Source organism: Ranitomeya imitator, chromosome 2, assembly GCF_032444005.1.
Source record: "Ranitomeya imitator isolate aRanImi1 chromosome 2, aRanImi1.pri, whole genome shotgun sequence".
NCBI lineage: Eukaryota > Metazoa > Chordata > Amphibia > Anura > Dendrobatidae > Ranitomeya > Ranitomeya imitator.
In genome coordinates, this window is record NC_091283.1 from 581,489,861 (window position 1) to 581,507,240 (window position 17,380).

Genomic DNA, 17,380 nt, shown 5'->3' on the forward strand with positions numbered 1-17,380 from the left:
GTGTGGCACATGTGCGGCATCCGTGTGCTGCCCGTGTGCCGACTGGGTACCACACGCCCCGTGCAGGAGACAGCGCTACAGTTAAGCGCTGTCCCCTGCATCTGGTGCTGAAGCCGCCATTCATTTCTTCTCTCCAGCAGCGTTCGCTGGAGAGAAGATATGAAAAATCTTTTTTTTTTTTGGTGGTCTGCTTCCTCACCTCGCCGCAGCTTCTCCTGTATGAGCGGTCACGTGGTGCCGCCCATTACAGTGATGAATATGCGGCTCCACCCCCTACGGGAGAAGCTGCGGCGAGGAGAGGAAGCAGCGAGGGAGCAGGGTAAGTATTTTATTAATAGCGGGGGGGGGGGCATAGGGGGTGGGAGAGGGTTGGGGACAGGGATCTTTTTTTTAAACACCAAAAAAAAAAAGATTTTTCATATCTTCTCTCCAGCGAACGCTGCTGGAGAGAAGAAATGAATGGCGGCTTCAGCACCACGCTGGGGGGACAGCGCTTACTGTAGCGCTGTCTCCTGCATGGCACACGGACTGCACACGGACAGCATCCGTGTGCGGTACGTGTTTTACACGGACCCATTGACTTTAATGGGTCCGTGTAATACGTGCGCTCCCACGAACACTGACATGTCTCCGTGTTTTTCAAATGGACACACGGTCCGTGAAAACACGCTGACATGTGCAGAGACACATTGATTTTAATGTGTCTACATGAGTCAGTGTCTCCGATACGTGAGGAAACTGTCACCTCACGTACCGGAGCCACTGACGTGTGAAACCGGCCTAAGGCCATCTTCAGTTCTCGCAGATCAGGTTTTGTCCATGCTTTCATTGACTGCCAGTGAACACAACTTTGTACATTTAGATGTACACGGCTTTCAATAATAGCATAGTTGAAGTTTAGATAAGACAGACCACTAGTGGCTTCAATCCAAAATAGGATTTTCTCCATTGACTGACCATTTCTTATAGTTGAATGCATCTTTTGCTCCTTGCGGTAAGAGGAGATGCAGTAGCCCTTCAAACTCCTTCATAAGATATAGCGAATATAGAGAAATGTGATGTGTGATTTACTCATTGACTTCAAGTCCTATATGTTCCACAATAGTCACTGGCCCTGGTGTTTGCTAAAATGTGGACGTACCTGAATGACCATGGATGGTTTACAGATGGTCACATCTTGATCTGCCAGGGCATAGCAGCCATCGTCACGTTTTGGTTCTTTCACTAGAGCAGTAATTCTCATGAGGTTATTGTCGAGCAGTTCTTTCTTGTATGCAGAATAATTTATCCTTCCAGAGACACTTCGTTCTGCAATATTATAGAAGTAGTAACATTTTTACCTTTCCTTTTTGTTTTATTGCACTGTTACTCGGAAGAAGTAATTGAAGTTGAGTTTTGGATTTGTAGATTACATTTTTTAAATAAAATGCTGGTTTAAGCCAATACGTCTTTTAACTGACCTGACATATAAGAGAATATCCTCCCCATACAGGTGACAATCCAGCAGCTGGCGGCTGTACACTATAACTGACAACATGCTGTATCAGCCACGATCAGTGTTGGCGCCGTCCATATCTGTTTAACCTCTTGGATGCTGCTGTCAATAGTGACTACATCATATAAATAGTTAACAGAGTGTGGGGGCTTCGTCATTATCCAAATTGGTGCACTCAGATCATGATTTTGTTGTCCTGATGTTTGCCATGGCAATTCATGACCATATAGCGGCCTTAGAGTCTGATTGCTGTAGTAATCTGTTTAGAAGTTAGCGACATTTAGGTGGTAAAAATACACATTTTCATTTCTGTCATGCCACTTTGCATTAATTCCTGAAAAGCACCTGAAGGGTTAATAAACTATCCGACAGCAGTTTTCAGTAAGTCAGGAGGTGCTGTTTTTAAAATGGTATCACTTTTGGGGGTTTCCCAATATATGGGACCCCTAAAGGCACTTCAAACATGGATAAGTCCTAAAAAAATAAATTTTGTACATTTTCTTGAAAAAATGAAAAATTACTGCTACATTTTTAAACCTCCTAAAATGCTAACAAAATAAAATAACATTTTACAAATGGTGCTGATGTGTGGGAAATGTTATTTATTAATATTTTGCTGTGGTATGACTATCTAGATTACAGGGATAATCATCCAAAGTTTAAAAATTGCTATTTTTTAACATTTTTCTCAAATTTCTGATATTTTTTTATAAATAAACACAAAACATATCAACCTAAATTTACCATTACCATAAAGTATAATGTGTCCTGAAAAAACAGTCTCAAAATCACTGGGATTTGTTGAAGCGTTCCAGAGTTATTACCACATAAAGTGACACTGGTCAGATTTCAAAAATTTGGCTCCGTCACTAAGGGGTTAATTTCCTATAGGTTGCAATTCCAATTGTTACCAATTGCAACATGAGGCTATAATACATGACATTCATATATCTACATTTCCAAATTACCTTCTCCTGAAGACAGATGGAAGTGAAACTTCTCACTCCAGAACTGTGTCCGTGTGATGCCGTAGTCGTGCACAGACTGAGCACCAAGCACAAGCTCAAGATCCTTCTCCTCTCCGCCCACATTGCAGACTGTCACACTGAGGCCAATGTCCTCTCCGTACAGCTGGTCATTCTTGGATGTAATAGACACTACAACTGGACTGATGAACATCAAGTTATAATCCGGGTCCTGCTGGTTTTGGAGCATTAGCTGCTTGGCTCTTGCTACAGCTTCATGTTCTTCTTTAGAGCCTGTTATGTTTAAGGTTAAATATTATTTTAGAAATTACTTAAATATCAAGAAGGAATAATTTTCTCAGAAAAAGGTGGTCTCAAATGAAGGAGGTTCTCCCACTTAAGACAATTGAAACGACTCTTACACACTTCTATGAAGAAAGGAGCAGATACTTCTCCTTTGAATCACTCCATTCAAGTGAAAGAGATTGAGCTGCAATACCAGATGTCACCCATGGACAAGACTGGAGCTGTTTTTTTTGTTGCAAGAAATGTTGTGGATGGGTGATAAATGTTGATGATACTCCTTTAAAGGGACACTATCACCTGAATTTGGAGGGAACAATCTTCAAATGCTGGCTGCAATATTGGATTGAAGTTCATTCTCTGTCCTCCATAGTACACGCCTGCGCAAGGTAAGATTGCCTTGTGCAGGCATATACTACGGAGGACAGAGAATGAACTTCAATCCAATATTGCAGCCAGCGGGTAAGGAAAGGGTGAATCAAACACCCCAAAACCCCACCTCCATGGCTGAAGATTGTTCCCTCCAAATTCAGGTGACAGTGTCCCTTTAAAGAGGATCTGTCACTTGCCAAAAATGTGTAACGTCTGCTTGGTATAAATGTCCCTGTTTTAAATCTGGCACTGTTTATTTTTTTGTTCCTATGTCGCTTAGTTTCTAAAATATGGTCCCTTCTTCCATGTATAAAATATTGTACAGGGTGGGCCATCTATATGGATACACCTGAGTGGGCCATTTATAAAGATGCAATCCAAAATGGCCGCCATGGTCACCACCCATCTTGAAATGGTTTCCCCCTCCCATATACTAATGTTCTACAAGCAGGAAGTTGTTATCACCAACCATTCCCATTTTATTTAGGTGTATCCATATACATGGCCCACACAGGTGTATCCATATAAATGGCCCACCCTGTATTTTTCTTAACCATTTGAGTGTGGTCTTCAAGAAGATGCCCACAACGATGAGCTGATGACCATATTTTAAAAATGGAGAGATGCAGGAACAAAAGAAAAACAACACACGACCTAGGAGATTACAGACATTTACATCAGGTAAATAAATGTACATATTTATGGCGAATAACAGGTCCTCTTTAGCTAGATTTCATAGACATTTCAGGAGATCCTGATATTCTGTGGATAATTAATACATGTTGACTCTAGGAAATAAAACCTTTTTACTGGACTTGTCTAGCATTTCCAAAGTTCTTGATTTCGTTTTGCACAATTACATACCTTGCATCCCTGTTCAACAATTTGACAGTCTATAATTATTAAAGATGACAAGCTCAGACTTTTTAATAGAGAGAAATAGCACACACCTTTTGGATGCTTGTAGTTAACGGTAATGTCATCTTGGGCATCGGTTCCAACACTCTTTGTGCTGATCCCATCTCCAACATGCCTGATCTTGCTGTACGCCTTTCTAAAATGTCCTTTAGCATCTCGTACCAAGACTTTAGTTTCTGTATAGATCTTCGAGAAAATACGTTTGGAGTCATAACTCAGCTCCACATGACCATCCTTGATGGCTTTGACTGGGGCAGGACCACTACAACACAGCTCACCTGTTAATAAAGAACAGATATTTATAAAGAAGGAACTTACCATGAGATACTGATAGCAGATTCACTGTATTATTACATATGTACTGTCTATTAGATTAGTATAATTGAAGGTGTCAGATGTACAGTAGTTACAAGGAATCTGTCAGCACGTTTTTTGCTACCTCATCTGAGAGCAGTGTAATGTAGGCAATAAGAAGCTGAATCCAATGATGTATCACTTTGATTATGAAATATGAATAGCAATACTACTTCTGGATGCTAGGAAAAAATGAGATGCTTAGCATATAATTTGGCCAATTCATGCTTGCCCAGCAACCAACGACAAGGTTGTGTCAAAACTGCTGGGTCCTAACGTGTCTAGTGTGAATACCTTTCTAATATTGAAGTCTGAATTCCTGGGTAGATGTGAATACTTCTCTTCAAAGTCAGATTTTATGGGTAGGTGGGACTCTGTTGCAATTAATATCCACCACATGCTGAAGGGCAGAGTGTTCGATTAGAGAGCTAGTATGCAGAAGCAGTATTACTATTCATATTTCATGTATTCCACATTGACATGCTTTAGCACTACAGATTGCAACTTTTTTTGTTTATTGTATATGGAGGTAGCAGCTCCTAGTTTGCACATGTTCACAGTAGCTTAGAAGTGCCAGTTAGTTTTTTTATCATTGTATATTAGCTCTCTGACCGAGCCAGTCCTCCAGCATGTGGTGGATTTTAATTGCAACAGGATCCTACCTACCCATAAAATCAGACTTGTAAGAGAGGTTTTCACATCTACCCAGGAATTCAAAATTCAGTCTAATGTCAAAGGCACACATTCAGTATTTGGTGAGTTTTTATTACCCCAGTATTTATAAGCCAAAACCAGGATTGGGTTATAAATGCAGAAGGGGTGCAAATGTTTCTATTATGCTTTTCCTTTGACCGTTCCACTCTTGGTTTTGGCTTAAAAATACTGGGGTAAAAAACTCACCAAATACTCAATGTGTACACATGGCTTTATAGAGGTATTCAAACTAGACACGTTAGGACCCAGCAGTTTAGAGATCACCTTGTCGTTGGCTGCTGGGCAGGCATGAATTGGCCAAATTATGTGTTAAGTGTCTCATTTTTTCCTAGTTTTCAGAAGCAATATTGCTATTCATATTTCATTTATTTCATATTGACATGCTTTAGCACTACAAAGTGCAACTTTTTTTGTTTATTGTATATGCAGTTAGCTGCTCCTAGTTTGCACCTGTTCACATTAGCTTAGAAGTGCCAGTCAGTTATTTTGCCATTGTAAATGTCCCTTGCTGCCATCTATTGGCCAATGTGTATATAAAAGTTAAGTGATTATACTCCTCACAACAAACTGCCATAAAAATGGCAGGAAGGAGCCTCCCAGCTTAGGGCTCTCACACTTCCTGAGGTAACTTTCAGGTCTGGGCTGTACAAGCTGCCTGAGGAAGCAGACACTACTGCTCCCAGCATAATTAACATCTTTCTCCACATAATCTCCTCCACAAAGGAGCGAAGCCTCTTCTAGTCAGGAGAGATAATGCTGTACAAATGCTCTCCTGCATGCTGGTTATCCTGTTTGCTTCTAGCCAGGATCAGATCCACGTGGCTGTCTCGCCACTGACTTTGTTTAACCCACCCCCTTAGAAAGGGATTGGTAGGCTCGAAACTGTGAGTACTTACACACTTTGGCTCTCCGTGGAAACACACTAATCTGTGAAGGTCCCTCCATCAGTGTAATATTTCTTGGACTGTGTATAGCACTTCCCCTAATACCAAGTGAAGAGAACTCATAACCTCGCTTGTCTCATGAGGAGAGAACCATTACTTTCATATGTACAACATACTCTAAACTTTGCCTTTAAGAGATAGACTGAACCCCGTTACCTCTTTCAGTAAGATTGTTATGGTCATAAGTTCACCTGCGTGTCTGGCTGCTTGAGATTGCACAAACACCTTGGGCACTCCAAAATCTGCACCCAGACACCACCGCTACAGGAGTGCCCCTGGGGGGTCCTATACCATCCACAAGTGCCACCTCCCACTATTGATAATTGTAGACACAAGAGAAGTGTTGAGGGGTCCAGCGACCCACTTAAGCTACAGTGACATTATCTGCTGCCAGTGGGACTACATGCCCCAGCTAACCCTTCTGCAACATCTGGCGCCTCCCCAGTGGCCCACCGCAAGTGACATATTCCAGAATTCTGTGTTTCAGTCCCTAGCTCTTGCTGTCTTTAGATTACATAGCAAAAACCTGCTGATAGATTCCTTTTGCGCCCTCCGTTGGTGGGACTGAGCACTATACAGGTGCCCCAACAAGATGCCACACCAAACAGTTATTTATCCTCCAGGAGATAAAGTTTGCTCTCTAGTGTACGCCTGTCCTTGAGATGCCCTGCACAATCAATCTCTTTTAGTATCACACAGGCCTGGTCAAGCCACAAAGCCAACCCTCCATTGGACTCTCCGGGCTTCCATTGAAACTTTATTCTCAGCAATGTAGTATCATAAAGGATGCACCTCCTTGGATCTTCTTCTGGGGGTGCAATGTGAGTATCTCCCCAACTGTTCCTTTTGCGTCTCTACCTTCACTCTATATTTGCGACACTCCACCACCCTCAGCATCTGCAGTATCCAAGTTGCCTTTCTCTCTATCTTTTGTGGCTACATCTCACTCTCCTGCCCCACATGGTTCCAGGCAAATTTACTACGGCATCCAAACTAACCTATAATTACATCTTGTTCATTGGAGGTTGCTCTTCACAGACTGCTGGTCTTTTTAACCTGAGCCATACAAGACAAGGGCTCCCTCTGCCACCACTGTAGCCAAAGTGGCACCTTGTACCTTCAGGTGTTCCATTCCCCAGGCTATAAACGATATGCTATACAGAATACTGAATTTCTACCTGCTTTTGATGCCCTCTGTGACTGGCCCTAAATGGCAGGAGAACCAGACATAATTATAATTGGCAGTCTTTCATGCCCTATACAAACATGACATATTTCTCATGCATGATTCACAGCTGTTAGACAGACCCAACACAGGTGGGGATTGCCTAACAAACAAAATGCCTCGAGGCTGTCTAACAGCCACGAATCATGCAGCGCGGGGAGGCCAGGTACGGACTGGGGCTGAAATTCAGCCGTGGCATTTGCAATCACACAGGCCCATGCTGTCCCCGTCTCCCAGCACCAGATGGGGATATATTACTAATATTACCCTGGATGGAGGAAAGCAAGATTTACTACAAGGCCAATATTTCTAATGATACCACTTTGTGCTCCGTCACAACTGTTAACAGTATGGGTGTCTTGAGAACACAGACTCTGTTAACAGTGTAGCAGACAAGGCAGCCCACATACAGACTGGCCCTTCTGGCATTTTCCAGAATTGACAGATGGCCAGTCTGGCTCTGGCAGGGACGCAAACATATTACTTGAGCACGCCGAAGACACCCAAGCATGTTCGAGTAAAACGATATCCAAGCATGCTTGTTCATCACTAGTATTTATACATATTTAAAGAACCTGTGCAATTTGCCCAACAAATCGGTGCAAAATGACATGACATTAGAAATAATACACAGCATTAGTGAGTGAAGTCTGGCTCAACAACTTGGCAATACAACATGGCAAGGAACTTGTTCGCTTCTTCAACCCTCTTATATTATGACTGTAATGATAGAAAGGAACCATGAGATTAAACAATGTAGGTGAAATGTTCTGATGGTGTTAGAATATTTTGAGTTTCCATTGACAGAATGGCGTACTTTGCAGTGTTGTTTTATGAAAAGGAAATGTGATCGGTCTATTATAAGTCAATGGCATCCAAAGTACACAATAGACTGATTTAATCTGTCATGGCTCCTGTTATAAAGCTATGACTAATACTAATATAATCCATTTATCTAAACAAGCTGTCCAGCCGTTGCCAAGTTGGGCACTCACACTGTGTACCAAAACCTAGCTCCTAGAAATTTGGATGCTTTACCATGCAAACATATGGAATTTTTTCAAGATCTGCATGGAAATAATACGTATACATATAGGAAATTATTACATTAAATTGAGCATATTTATATTGATACCGTTGTATTTCAGCTGTGCAGTTGCATCAAGAACTTGCCATCCACTGTATTCTTTATGGAGGTCTCTTCTTTCCACCCAACATTCATTCCACACATGGAAATGCCTAAAAGATTACATGGCATTACATGTTCACCTAATACATGCAATCTCACCATCTACCATAATTTATGGAGATATTTTATTCATTTGCAAAAAGAGTCTCAGTTTATGGGATACTTGTGACTGATGTTTGCTTCTCTTAAGCCTCACTATAGGATGGTCAAAACGAGCAATAGTTTTCCATAGACCTAGAACAATTTGTCTATCAGTCACTGCTGGAACCGGGCCAGCCTATATAGTGTTAGGCTCCTGGATACTAGGCTGCATCAGGCCATATTTAGGAATCCATGCTGTTATCAGTTCTTGATATTAGTGCAGATTGGACTTTAATACATTTCTTCTGTTATCTTTCGTTCATGGCCAAAAAAGCTAATAAAGGATTTTGCAATTTCTTAATAAAATTTATGTTGGCAACCATTACTAGCATTTTGTTTTAGGATAACAGCTTTATGGTTTCATTATAAACTCTAGTTTTACTCAGGCAATTTGTACTAGTTGTCACATTCCTGTCTGACTATCATGTTGTCTTATTATCCACTTCCATGTTAATGAAGCATTCCTCCTCCTCCCATCAAAGTTTTTATCCTCATTATATATTGCAATTGTCATACTATAAAGCACTGTGTACTTACAATTGCTCATTTTGCCTTTCTACCCAGTAAATTCTTCTCTTTTCTGTGCTGTATGTAGAAACAGGAAGTCTCTTTTCCATGCATGAGTCATACCCCTCTTCAACTCCTGTCCCAGCTGCTCCCTCCTCCCCCTGCTAGGTACCTTTGCAGTGACTCATGAGTCATGCAGGGAAAGTTGACCTCCTGTTTCTACATAGAGCTTAGAAGGATTCAGCTAGTCAGTTATTAATCATGGGATATCATAATCCTAATGGAAAATGGAAGAATTAACTGGGTAGAAAGGAAAAATGAGCAATATATAAGTACACAATGCTATATAATATGATGACTGCAAAATATTAAGGGGATAAACATTTTTATTGGAGGATGAGGAGTGCTTCTTTAACAGATGACAGAAGAGTCAACTTTTTGCTGGGCTGAAAAGAAGGAACATGCAAATCTTAAAATCATTACCAGACACTGTCATTTCGTGATCTGTGAACACGTGCTCCATTCTTATCATAATATATCTCTTTCTGCAGGGTCCGGTCAGTATCATAGGCTGAATTGTAGTTCGTGACAACTCGAGTTGGAATTCCCAGAAAGCGTAACACTGGAAAAAACCAGAATAAGCCTTTATTATGTTATTAATACAACTTGATAAGCTAAACAACTAAGTGCATCATGCTTACAACATTGTTATACGCTATGAATTAATACCTAAGATAGGTCATTCATTTATGATCAATAGGGTTAACACCTCTGGAACCACCATGATCAGTGGAGCATAGAGGTAGTGCCCTTTCCTGGAATGGAGTGACCCCCTTTTTAAGTTTCTAATACACTAACCTCTATAGACGTAGAGTAGCTCAAGTACTGGATTAAAGGAGCAGGAATTCCTCTCTAACTACTGCAACTCGGCCAATTTTGTAGCTGAATTAAAGGGTTGTCTAGTGAAAACTAGTTATCACCTATTTACAGTATAGGTGATAACTTATTGATAGGTGAAAATATGACTCTTGAGGCCCGCACCAATTGTGAGAATGGGGAGTTTTTATCAGGTTGGATGCCCAACTGCCACTCCATTCATTGTCCTTGAAGCTGCTGGAAAAAGCTGAGTGGAACGCTAGTGTCACGATGTGACATGTCTTAACGACGAGGTGGGTCAGCAGACTGGGCAACACACACAACAGGATGGAAATGGGGGGAGGAAGGCCTTATTGATAGGGAAATTAGGGATGGTCACCAACTGAGCTCAAACCTGAGCCTGTCCCTGCACTCCTGTAATGCCCAAAATGGGTCTTTCCCCCCCACCGCCGTCAGGAACCTTGTCCCTCGCTGTCACCTAGCACTGCCCTGCCTAGTGCACTGGCCGGCAAGGGGCGCAAGCCTCACCACTGCAGATAGTCCCACACAGGGGACAGTGACAAGCACGAAAGGGACAAGTAATAAACACAACACTTAGCTTCTAGACACCACTGCCAAGCTCCACATCGCTGATGACACAGAAACAGGATTCCAAACACCAGAAGTAGCTGACACCAGAGAGCTGCAACTGCATGGCTGGTCTCCATAGTGAAACTCTTTCACCAACAGTCAACTGATGCATCAGGTGACCATTTAAAAGTTAGTGGGAGTGCCACCACCCACATCAGCTGACCCTGCAACTTTGCAACTGCAGTAGATTGCCAGCGAGGGAAAAACTGACATTAACCCCCGCTGGTCCTGAAAGGAAAAAAGCTACATTTGAAACAGAGTGAAACAGGAGCTGCCACGAATCCAAAAATGAATCTTGACAGTTAGACAGCCCCATAAGGAATGAGTGGAGTGGTGATGGAGTATGAACTAACACTCCATTCTAAAATGCGATCAAAAGTTCCCTGTTCCGCTTATTGGTGCAAGTCCCTGTGGTCAGACTCCCTCCAATCTGAGCTGTCCGAGGAAATTAAGTTATCCCTATTCACTGCATTAGTGTCCGACTGCTGGCATCCGCACTGATCAGCAGAACAGTAAACTTTTTATCACCATTAAACAATGGAGAAGTAGTGCGGATGATTAATCATTGCTTCATTCACTACCAATACAGCTGTTGAGTGCTGCGCTTGTTTTTTCTGGCAGCTCTGTAGAGAATGAATGGAGCGGCATTCGGACATCCGAACTAAAGGTACCGTCACACTAAGCGACGCTGCAGCGATACCGACAACGATCCGGATCGCTGCAGCGTCGCTGTTTGGTCGCTGGAGAGCTGTCACACAGACCGCTCTCCAGCGACCAACGATGCCGGTAACCAGGGTAAACATCGGGTAACTAAGCGCAGGGCCGCGCTTAGTAACCCGATGTTTACCCTGGTTACCATCCTAAAAGTAAAAAAAACAAACACTACATACTTACCTACAGCCGTCTGTCCTCCAGCGCTGTGCTCTGCACTCCTCCTGTACTGTCTGTGTGAGCACAGCGGCCGGAAAGCAGAGCGGTGACGTCACCGCTCTGCTTTCCGGCTGACCGACGCTCACAGCCAGTACAGGAGGAGTGCAGAGCACAGCGCTGGAGGACAGACGGCTGTAGGTAAGTATGTAGTGTTTCTTTTTTTACTTTTAGGATGGTAACCAGGGTAAACATCGGGTTACTAAGCGCGGCCCTGCGCTTAGTTACCCGATGTTTACCCTGGTTACCAGTGAAGACATCGCTGAATCGGTGTCACACACGCCGATTCAGCGATGTCTGCGGGGAGTCCAGCAACCAAATAAAGTTCTGGACTTTCTTCCCCGACCAGCGACAGCACAGCAGGGGCCTGATCGCTGCTGCATGTCACACTGGACGATATCGCTAGCGAGGACGCTGCAACGTCACGGATCGCTAGCGATATCGTCTAGTGTGACGGTACCTTAACACTCCATTTTTTGATGGGATAAAAGTTCCTTGTTCTGCTAATCGGTGTGAAACCCATTGGTTGGACTCCCACTGATTAAGTACTACAGTAAAGGGGCCATATTTTGTTATGGTGTAGCATAGCATCAACCAGAAGCTGCAGTCATCCGATTGCTTGTGCTACACAGAGCATGGCTTCAGCCCTGTAGAAATGATCACTTTCCATGAGCTCCAAACGCTGAGTGTGCTCTTAGCAATCCGGCAATGACAACCATAGATGTCTGCTGCTGACCACAGGTTGTCATACCAAACCATCGATGACCCTCGGTCATGTGACACCGGCGCCGATAGGGTGTTAAATGCCGCTGTCAGAGATTGATAGCAGCATTGAAAATGTTAACAGCTATGGGAGTATCGTGATTCCACCCTCCGCTTTTAGGGGCACATGTCAGCTGATAAAATCAGCTGACATGTGCCAGCAAAGTTGTGGGCTCCTCGCCAGAGCCCGCAGCTAACAAGGGGAGGCCACCTTAGATGTATTTATACATTTAAGGTGGTAAAGGAGTTAAGTTGGACACATCATTGTGGCTGGAGAACAGAGTAAAACATGTTTTTTATTTTTTTTATTTCTCTTTGTTGCAATGTATTAGCTTGTAAAGTTTAGGTTATATCTTGCGTTGAATACAACTACACATTAGCAGCACTTTGTTTCTGGGGGCGTGTACTTCTATTCCTGAATAAGGTTAGCCAATCATAAGCAGGCAGCAGCAAAGAGAGGAAATAAGACATGCCCTCCTAACCTCACTGATCTCTGCGGTCACTGTGTAGATATCCAGCAGAGCCGAATTACAGTATATATCATTACAAACGCTTCAAGATCTCATCTCACATCAGCTAGCTAGTGTGGGGAGGGTGAGAGCTGAGAGCACCGTGAGATAAGATCTCAAAGTGTTTGTAATGATACTTTACAAGCTCATATCACTGCAACAAAGGGAAGAAATAAAAAAAAATATCTTCAACTCAGTTCTGCAGCTAATATTCCATCATGTGTCCAGTTTACCATGCTCAAACTGGTGAAAGGTCCTTTTAAAAAATAGCTCTACAACTTTTGCCTTATATTAAATGTTCATTGGTTAAGGGGCCATAGTTTCAGACATAGTTTATGAAGGCTTTTAAACCTTACCTGTGCAGAATACAGCTGCAAAAACCCAGTGATGTCCATAAGCGGACTGAGTTTCGCCTCGGAACCAAACACGTAGAATGGGGACACTGCTCACCAATGTATAGGACAGTCTTCGGTTCTCACACATGAAATCCACCCTGTCTTTCTCATCCCACCTGCCAATCTGTACACAAAAAAGAGCATGTGTAAAATTAGGTTTCCTGGGCTAAAGGGAATAATTTGACTGTTTATTCCTACCATATCACCAATCTCTCGGATGATATAAACGGGGTTATTTCTCTGCAGGTAGTGATTTTCTGGCTCCTGCTGATATCGTGGGCTCATATTAAGTAACTTCTGGCAAATTTCGGGAATTCCTTCTTCAAACTGTGGAATATAATATTCATGCCCATTTAAGCATTCATAAAGTAATACATTTCCAAAAGCTTTAACTCAAATAATTCATAACCACACATACCCTACAGAGGGCTATAATTGTCTGCAGGAGGGTAATTGCAGATTAAAATCAGTCTCCAGCCAAAAACTAAAAATTCTGTTTACGATGGAAATTAGACAACATAACTTCCAACTAATGTCAGAACCATCGTCAATTTTTTTTGCTCACGAATTTCATGAAAGGGGCATAACTGGTCATACAAGTTAATCAGTGGTCACACTATTAGTGAGGTCTAAAATATTTTTATGCAGCCTGCCAAGTAAATAGTTGGCATTCAACTGAAAAACATAAGTTGGGATTGCTAGTTAATCTTTATATTAGTGCTTGGTAAGAAAGATTGATGTTGGGAATAGTTGGGGGGTTGAGCTTCAATCCATTCCAAAAATGATTTTATATATTGTGTTCTTATAATATTAATATGGAGTCGTAAAGATTTTTTACAATGCTGTATTTACAGTTAGTTGGCTAGCATGCCATCTACTGACTGACCACTATTTTAGAGTTTGAGATATTTGTGGGATAGAATTTTCACATACTTTGTCGTTTGCTTTGTATCGGATTATTTTACTCACAGGGATCCCCAGAATAACAATTATTAAGCAAAATGGTAAGCTTAGTGTGCAAGCTAAATGGTAAACTTACTTGCCCAAAGTGCCAGGGATGGGATTGAGCAGAATTCTCTGTGCCCAAGTAGATTATCCCATCCTCACTGAGAACAAACTCTTGTCTTTCTGCTTCATTACAGAGGTACACCTGATCATCTGTAAAACAAGCCAAATGACCATGAAAAACTATAAAAGATTTACATAAATCATAATTATGGACTTTACAGTGAATGTCCTCAATCCCTCCTTTCCAGGAGGGTCTACTGAAAAGGTACACAGGTTGTTCTTCTGATGGGACTGTTGCAATTCAGCTGTAATAGGTGGAGGGAGGAGTGGACACATCATTGGTAAAGCCTGTGCAGCCCCTCAGACACCCAAGTGATAATGGGGCCTACTTCTTTCTGGAGAGAGTCAAGCTTTGTAAGCATTTTATAGCTTTTCCTCAAGAATTATACTTTTGACCTACACATCATTCTTAACCTCACTGCTCTGTATCTCAGAAAGCAACTTTACCTTCACACCAAGGATTAAAGAGCATCATGAATTCCCCAATGTCTTCAACTATCCCATTGTTGAATTTCAGTAAAATTGAGTAATATCCAATAATGGCATCAGCCGGGGACGTGATTGATACTTTCCATGTGCCCTGGACACAGTCAACAACTCTAGCACTCCATGTTCTTCGGTCACCAAGGCTGGTTATTTTAAACTTGTTCTTAGTCCCGTTTAGTTTAGAAGGATTTGGACCTAAAAATATGTACATGCAAAGGAGTATTAGTTATTTAATTTGGGGAAAGGTTTACATATATAGAAGTGACGTTGGATTACCTGCCGTATAATACCTGTTATCGTAATGAGAGTAAATTTGGCCAGGTCCTCCTGGCTTAGGGTTTGGTCTTGGAATTTCAAACTGATGGTGAATTTCTGCCCTCGTCTGAGGAAAAGGCATGTCTCCTTACTCAGGGCAATGGTCCGATGGTAACTATTGTTTCTAAACACTTGAAGATCACATCTTACATTTGGATCTAATAAAAAGAGCAGGACATCATATATATTTAACAGATCTCATAAGTAATGAAGATGCAGATAAGATACAGGTCGCCTCAGAAAGACCTTTCTGAATCAGGGCTACCATCCAAGAACAATTGAAAACCAAATTACAAGAGCCACCAGAATATCAAGAAATCATCTCCTACATTGCAAGGCTAAAGAAGGAAATAACCGGGTGCCCCTAGTAGTCACCTACAATCCAAATCTGGAGATGCTAAGAGGAGCTGCACGGAAATTACAACCTTTATTACAAAAAGATGCTCGCTTACAATCCATTTTTCCAGACCCCCCACTACTGTGTTTTAGGCAGCCTTCAAATCTAAGAATCATCATTCCATTTATAATGACCACGGACAAGATAAAGATCCCCAATTCACATCAGGACTACAAGATTCCAGGTACTTTCAGGTGCGTTGCATCTAATGTGGTGTACTTAATCATTTGTACTAAATGTCCAACTGGGGGTCTGAATGTAGGGTAGACAGGGCAAAAGCTTAGAACATGAATGAATTCTCACTGCCACACAATAAAAGAAAATAGAATAGATCGACCTGTGGCAAAACATTTTTGTATCCCAGATCACAGCACCATGGATATGAAATTACTTGTATTAACCCTTGTCAGGCTGCATAATTTTACAACCTTAACAGGCTGCATAGGTACAATTGTACCTTCACATATACCTCCACTGTGGGAAGACTTTACTTGGTTTCAGAAACTAAAGTTCATTCAGCTACAAATGTTATGCTGATATCTATTGTTCAGTGTTGTTACTGGTCACTTATGTTGCTGTCAATTAAGTTAATTCAAACTGGGAGTGGCTTCTACTTGTCTTCCTGCCTCCCTCCTCTCATTAGCCATTTTGCTGTTCATCTCATTGCTGTGAGCACACATTTCTAGGCTTGTGAAGTCTTCAATTTCTTGGAAACGAAGGTAGGAAAGTCTCACAGCATCTAACAGCCAGTTATACCTTTATTCTCATTATGTGGGGACAGAACAGTCAAATTGTCTTTCAGCCTGGACTTGGCTTACATATATTTTGTATGAAACTTATCACTATAGGTATAATTTTTATACGAAAAATGGATAATTAGTATCTACATATTGTTTTACGATGTTTTATTTATATTCAGCACAAAATACGAAGCCAAAATTCATCTAGCAAGTCATCATGAGTGATAGTAATGCTGGATCTAGTTTCCGCCATAATCCAAGAAAACGTGTTTGCAGGTTAGTATAATTTTGTGAAAAGCCAATAATGTAGTATTTCGGAAAATTATTTATTTTACATTTTTTCATATTTACAGATTTACGTCTGACGAAATAATGCGAATGCTAGAAGAATCTGATTCTGAGCATGAGGATGAACCATATGTTCCATCTGATGATGAAAACTATGTACCACAAGTGGATGTTACTGAAGAAGATTCAGACATTGAACAAGAAATGGTCATAGAGCATGAAAATGAATACGAATCAGACGAAAGTGTTGAGGATGATTCTGTGCCTCAAAGTGCAGGCGACATTTGGACTGCTAAGGATGAAACTCAATGGTGCAGTAATCCACTGCCAAATGCACAAACAAAATCTCGTAATGTCCTACGACAAAGAGGTGGCCCTGCAGCAATCAGCAACCTATATACAGCAAAAGAGCTATTCAAGTCCATCATGACTCCCGAGATGTGTGACATCATATTACGGGAAACGAATCGAAAGGCCAAGAGAGTTTGTGATGCTTACAACAACAAACTGGTACAACGTTTTCCTGATTCTTCCAAACGGCCACCACAAAAAACATTCAAGCAATTTACTGAAACTGAACTTCATGCATTTTTGGGCATACTGATTGCTGCTGGTGTGCACAGAGCCAACAAAGAGAATCTGGAGGAAATGTGGAATGTTGCTGCTCTGCCTCTTATACGTGCAGCCATGTCTCGTGACCGCTTCAAGATGATACTCAGATTTATCAGGTTTGACAACGAAAATACACGTGCAGAACGTGTGCAAACAGATAAAGCTGCACCAATACGGGACATCTGGACAATGCTGAACAGTAATCTGGAGAGAGCCTACAAGCCATATCATTGTATCACCGTCGACGA

At 41.7% G+C, this 17,380-nt stretch overlaps 1 protein-coding gene across 1 annotated transcript in view; it reads right to left on the reverse strand.

Annotated features, from left to right (window-relative positions):
- The window catches only part of LOC138666737 (uncharacterized), a 118,329-nt gene that overhangs the window by 15,403 nt on the left and 85,546 nt on the right, over nt 1-17,380 (reverse strand). The window contains exons 15-24 of the mRNA XM_069754920.1: nt 15,071-15,253; nt 14,742-14,975; nt 14,266-14,384; nt 13,425-13,553; nt 13,188-13,350; nt 9,611-9,749; nt 8,426-8,529; nt 4,086-4,331; nt 2,464-2,754; nt 1,142-1,308 (exon numbers count right to left, since the gene is read on the reverse strand). Of these exons, the coding sequence (XP_069611021.1) occupies nt 1,142-1,308; nt 2,464-2,754; nt 4,086-4,331; nt 8,426-8,529; nt 9,611-9,749; nt 13,188-13,350; nt 13,425-13,553; nt 14,266-14,384; nt 14,742-14,975; nt 15,071-15,253 (1,775 nt within the window). The remainder of the gene's footprint in view (nt 1-1,141; nt 1,309-2,463; nt 2,755-4,085; nt 4,332-8,425; nt 8,530-9,610; nt 9,750-13,187; nt 13,351-13,424; nt 13,554-14,265; nt 14,385-14,741; nt 14,976-15,070; nt 15,254-17,380) is intronic.